General features: G+C 37.9%; 1 protein-coding gene across 1 annotated transcript in view; it reads right to left on the reverse strand.

The window, feature by feature from the left end:
* Window positions 1-1,067: 1,067 nt before the first annotated feature.
* LOC137652056 (luciferin sulfotransferase-like) overlaps window positions 1,068-5,000 on the reverse strand; it is an 8,840-nt gene continuing 4,907 nt past the window's right edge. The window contains exons 3-5 of the mRNA XM_068385264.1: window positions 2,543-2,722; window positions 1,790-2,070; window positions 1,068-1,292 (exon numbers count right to left, since the gene is read on the reverse strand). Of these exons, the coding sequence (XP_068241365.1) occupies window positions 1,088-1,292; window positions 1,790-2,070; window positions 2,543-2,722 (666 nt within the window). The 3' untranslated portion in view covers window positions 1,068-1,087. The remainder of the gene's footprint in view (window positions 1,293-1,789; window positions 2,071-2,542; window positions 2,723-5,000) is intronic.

The following is a 5,000-nucleotide window of genomic DNA, read 5'->3' on the forward strand; positions in this document are numbered from 1 at the left end:
ACGGTCTGGCTAGTGAAAGGACCCAATAACTCTGGCTATTTTAGTGTTTATCATGAACTTTCGGGAAATCGTCTGTGACACATTAGACGGAGAGACTACTTTCACCTAGTTTTAGGTTAAGTCTGCTTTTATAGAGACGTAATTTGTGACACTTGTTATGATACCAAATTTTATACTTTACTAACAAAGCTACTAGTTTTTAGAAGGTAAGAAATTCTCCGAAGATCGAATATCATCAGAAGTTGTGTTCCTGACAATTGTCTTTTACTTTTGAAATTGTTCTGGAGTGCAACAACATTATATTGCTTCCTAGTTAGCACTCTTTTTTTCAAAGAATTTCTCAATATATTCTGATTAACTGTGATGTTTATAGACATTATGCTTGGGCAAACTCCACTAGTAAACTCTGACATTACCCTCGATTAAAACAAATTAGATCTGGAATCAGAATATAACATAGATATAATTTGGTTTTCCAGTCAATTGGTAACAATCAGAAGATTGACAGGATTACACGCTGGAACCTAGCAAGCCACTGCGCTAAGAACTGTGTTCACTGTATTATTATTATTATTATTATCATTATTATTATTATTATTATTATTATTATTATTATTGCTTGCTAAGCTGCAACCCTAATTGGAAAAGCAGGATGCTATAAGCTCAGAGGACCCAACAGGGAAAATAACCCAGTGCTTTGTTGATGAAACATACAGTCCTTGGGTTGCTAACTCACTGTTGTTACAAGAGAGGAAAACAAGTTGTCTTTTTAATTTTCCTTCCATAAAAGATATTTGTCTCAATTAATGATAAAGCATATGCCTTGTTTTATAGTCTTTTTATGTTTATTCTAACCATAGGCCTAAGCCATTATGTCCCTGGCAGTACGCTACAAAATTATTCATCTATCCGTTTCTGAGTCCTCAGCATGATTTTGTCAAGGATTCCAACACTCCTTTTATCCCCTATGAGAAGCCACTCCTACAAGCCATACAAAAAAAAAAGAAAAAAAAAAGAAAAAAAAATCCAAAGAAATGGATACCCTCCTTGTCAAATAAACTTTCCACTGTCTTAAAAAAGTTTTTATTTAAGAAGCATATTTGAAAGCAGGGTCAATTTTAGCAGCATTTTCCTTGATCCAAGCATCCATTCGAGCATCGAATTCAGGCGGGAGTTGTCCTTTCGAGGCACCCACTTGCCCTTTGTAGAAGAAGGAGCCTTTAAAACCTTCGATATCAAGGACCATCGAAGGATTTGCTTTCATGTTTTCGAAGCTGGTGTGTTCTGCTACCCTGTAGAAGGAATCAGAATTATAATGATGTATGTTTACTGAAAAGCATATTGTGCATTTTTTCATGTGTTATTATTATTATTATTATTATTATTATTATTATTATTATTATTATTATTTTTATTATCATTACTTCCTAATCTACAACCCTAGTTGGAAAAGCAGGATGCTATAAGCCCAGGGGCTCCAATAGGAAGAATAGCCCAGTGAGGAAAGGAAACAAGGAAAATTGAAATATTTCAAGAACAGTAACATTAAAATAAATAAGATAGAATAAGTTTTTAGTAACTGCTAATAAGTTGAAAAAAAGCTATTAGATTTTTATGCGTCTATTACTCTTGATATTTTCCTTCCTCTCAATTATATATAAAATACTTTCTTTATTTATCCCACTTAAGATGATAATTCTAATTCATTGCACCTTAATTTACATTTCATAAAATACGTAAATTTAACTAATAAATCTAAAGAATAGTAAAATATAATCCGTCTATTTACTTCTTCAGTTGTTCCGCATTAAGCTTGGTCCCTAAGAATTCGTTCAGCTTCTTAAGTTCAGCCATGATGTCTTCCTTCATATCTTCGTAATACATAATGTGCAAATTGGGGTGGTCCCTCCTTTTCCAAGCTTCGCCGACGTGGTGCCAATAATTGCCGTAGGCGGTGTGGTCGCTCATGAAAGTCTCGAAGATGATTGGCAGGCTGACGTCGACCACCTTGCTGAAGTGCTGGTAGCGGGAAAACATGTTGTCCTTCGGATGACGTAACACATAAACCACCTGAAAATTGGAAATCATTAATAAGCTTTTGTCGAATCCAGAAAATTCGGGGAGAAAAAGAAAAAAAGGCAACTTGATTAAGATAAGAATCATTATTGATATAAGATAATGCAAAATTCTGCTGATTTGACTGCTGGAAATTCCATACAATAGATTTGCTGCTGTGTTGTATAATAACCCACCCACTGAGGGGGGGGGGGGGGGCAAGCTAGCCTAGCCTCAACTTGGTGCCGGTCCCAAGCCCGGGTAAATGGGGAGGGTTGGTGGCAGGAAAGGCATCCGGCCATGAAAAATTAGCCAAAACCACTATGTGTTGTATAAAAAATAAATGGAAATGGCTATGATTATCGAACATTAACAGAAAAAATGGTCAAAATTCCATCTTATCGCCACAGCCTAACAAAACAACTTCTATAGACAACAAAAGCAAAATTAGATTTATATATAAGAATTGAGCTTAATGTAAACTAACTTTGCATTTATCAAGGACATCAGGATTCTGAAGGTCAAAGGGCAGATGACTCCATATATAACGGCGCTCTGTCTCCAGGGCTGTCAACTGCAGGATTGGGCCATCTTCCTGTTTCGCGTCAGGCTTCTTAGCTTTCAGTCTTTCCATGTATTCGTCCTCGTTTAAATCATGGAAAAAGTCCTGAAAAGTTGAGAAAGATATGTTAATGTTCTTGAAGAAAGTTCAGAAAAGTTGAAAAAAATATACTAATATTCTTGAAAAAGTCCTGAAAAGTTGAAGAAGATATGCTAATGTTCTTGAAGAAAGTTCAGAAAAGTTGAAAAAAATATACTAATATTCTTGAAAAAGTCCTGAAAAGTTTAAGACGATATGCTAATGTTCTTGAAGAAAGTTCAGAAAAGTTGAAAAAAATATACTAATGTACTTGAAAAAGTCCTGAAAAGTTGAAGAAGATATGCTAATGTTCTTGAAGAAAGTTCAGAAAAGTTTAAAAAATATACTACTATTCTTAAAAAGTTCTGAAAAGTTGAAAAAAATATGCTAATGTTATTGAAGAAAGTTCAGGAAAGTTGCAAAAAAATATCTGTGAAACTCCTAGATAACAAAGTTTCTCTATACGAAAAACTCATTTTACGAAACGACATACGAAGATTTTTTTCACCTCATATTATGAAATAATACTCAGGATAGGAATTAAAATTTGCACGGTCGCCAAACATTTAAAAATTTGCGTGCCACACGTTTGTTCAACTTTAAACTCGTCACCATCGTCCTGCTCTTCCATTGGTTATCTCCCTACCCTGATGATAGTTATCACCATAAGTTCCTGCTCTCCTATTGGTCCATATCTTTCCCATGATGCATCTTCCGGCATCCCTTGAGCATTTTGTTTTGGCATTCGCTATTGTTCATATTGAATGCGTGTTGGTGATTTCGATTTTGTACTGATAGTTTTTGCATTGCTTTATTCAACCCGTAATTCTATTGCTATGGGTCCCAAGAATGTTGCTGATGTTCAAGGAAAGAAGAAGAGGATGATTTCTTTGGAGATTAAGCTGGAGATGATCAAGAAGTATGAAGGTGATATGCAGTTGAGTGTGGTTGCTAAGGAGTATAGGCAAAATCTGTCGACAATAGACATCATCCTTAAGCAGAGGGAAGCCATCAAAGCAGCAACACCTAAGAGCGTGACTGTCCTTTATGGTATGAGGATCCACACCCATGATGAGATGGAGAGACTTCTTCTCTGGATTAAGGACAAGGAAATCACTGGAGACACGACCACCGAAACAGTAATTTGCCACAAGGCAAGTGCCATATTTAGGGATCTGGTGCATGCTATGACTAAAAATTATGCAGAAGAGACATCGCAGCAGGCACATCCAAAGTTCACGGCTTCATGCAGGGTGGTTTGAAAAATTCAGGAGACAGTCTGGTGTTCCTTTGGTGGTGCGGCATGGGAAGGCTATCAGCTTGGACACAAAAGCGGCGAAGCCTTTCTTATGAAATTTGACGAGTTAACTTGCCAAGAAGGCTACATTCCCCAGCAAGTCCTCCACTGTGAAGAAACTGGGCTGTTTTGATAAAAAAATGCCTCATTGGACTTACATCCCGGTGGAAGAGAAGGAGCTACCCTAGCATAAGCCTATGAATTACTGGCTTACCCTTGCACTCTTTGCCAATGCCAGTGGTGATTGTAAGGTTAAGCGCCTACTGGTGTATCATTCGGAGAGTCCTCGAATCTTCGTAAGTCCCACTAAGTCCTAAAAGAGAAGTTTCCAGTGATTTGGTGGGCTAATGCAAAAGCCTGGGTATGACTGTTAAAATTTATCTGGAAGAGAACCACCTCCCTGTGGAATGTCTGCTGGTCTTTGACAATGCCCCTGCTCACCCTCCTGGCCTCTTGGATGATATCCTCCTAGGATATTCCTTTATCAAGGTTCTCCTCCTTCCACCTAACACCATTCCTCTTCTCTAGCCCATGGACCAACAAGTGATTTAAAAAATCAAAAAGCTCTATACAAAACATCTCCTCAAGAGATGTTTCGAAACCACTGACAGCACAAACCTCACCCTTCATGAATTTTGGAAGGAGCATTTCAAAATTGTGATATACCTCAGATTAACCAATCAAGCTTGGCATGAAATTTCAAGAAGCACAATGAACTTTTCATGGAATAAGCTGGGGTCTGAGGCTTCGAGGATTCGACGTAAGCCTAGCTGAAGGCAAAGACGAAACTGTTGACGATCCTGAACCTGTTCCACAACCTGACGTTGAGGAAATCATTTCATTTAGAGGTCCATGGGGCTGGTCGTCAATGAGGATGACATTAATGAGCTTCTCGAGGAGCACCAAGAGGAGCTTACGACAGACGACCTGAAGGAGTTGGAGGACATGCAATTGAACGTCGCTCAGGTACAGTTCTCTGGCGGCGAGGAGGTGGAGGACAAAGATACA

This window comes from Palaemon carinicauda, chromosome 13 (genome assembly GCF_036898095.1).
Source record: "Palaemon carinicauda isolate YSFRI2023 chromosome 13, ASM3689809v2, whole genome shotgun sequence".
NCBI classification, from domain to species: Eukaryota; Metazoa; Arthropoda; class Malacostraca; order Decapoda; family Palaemonidae; genus Palaemon; species Palaemon carinicauda.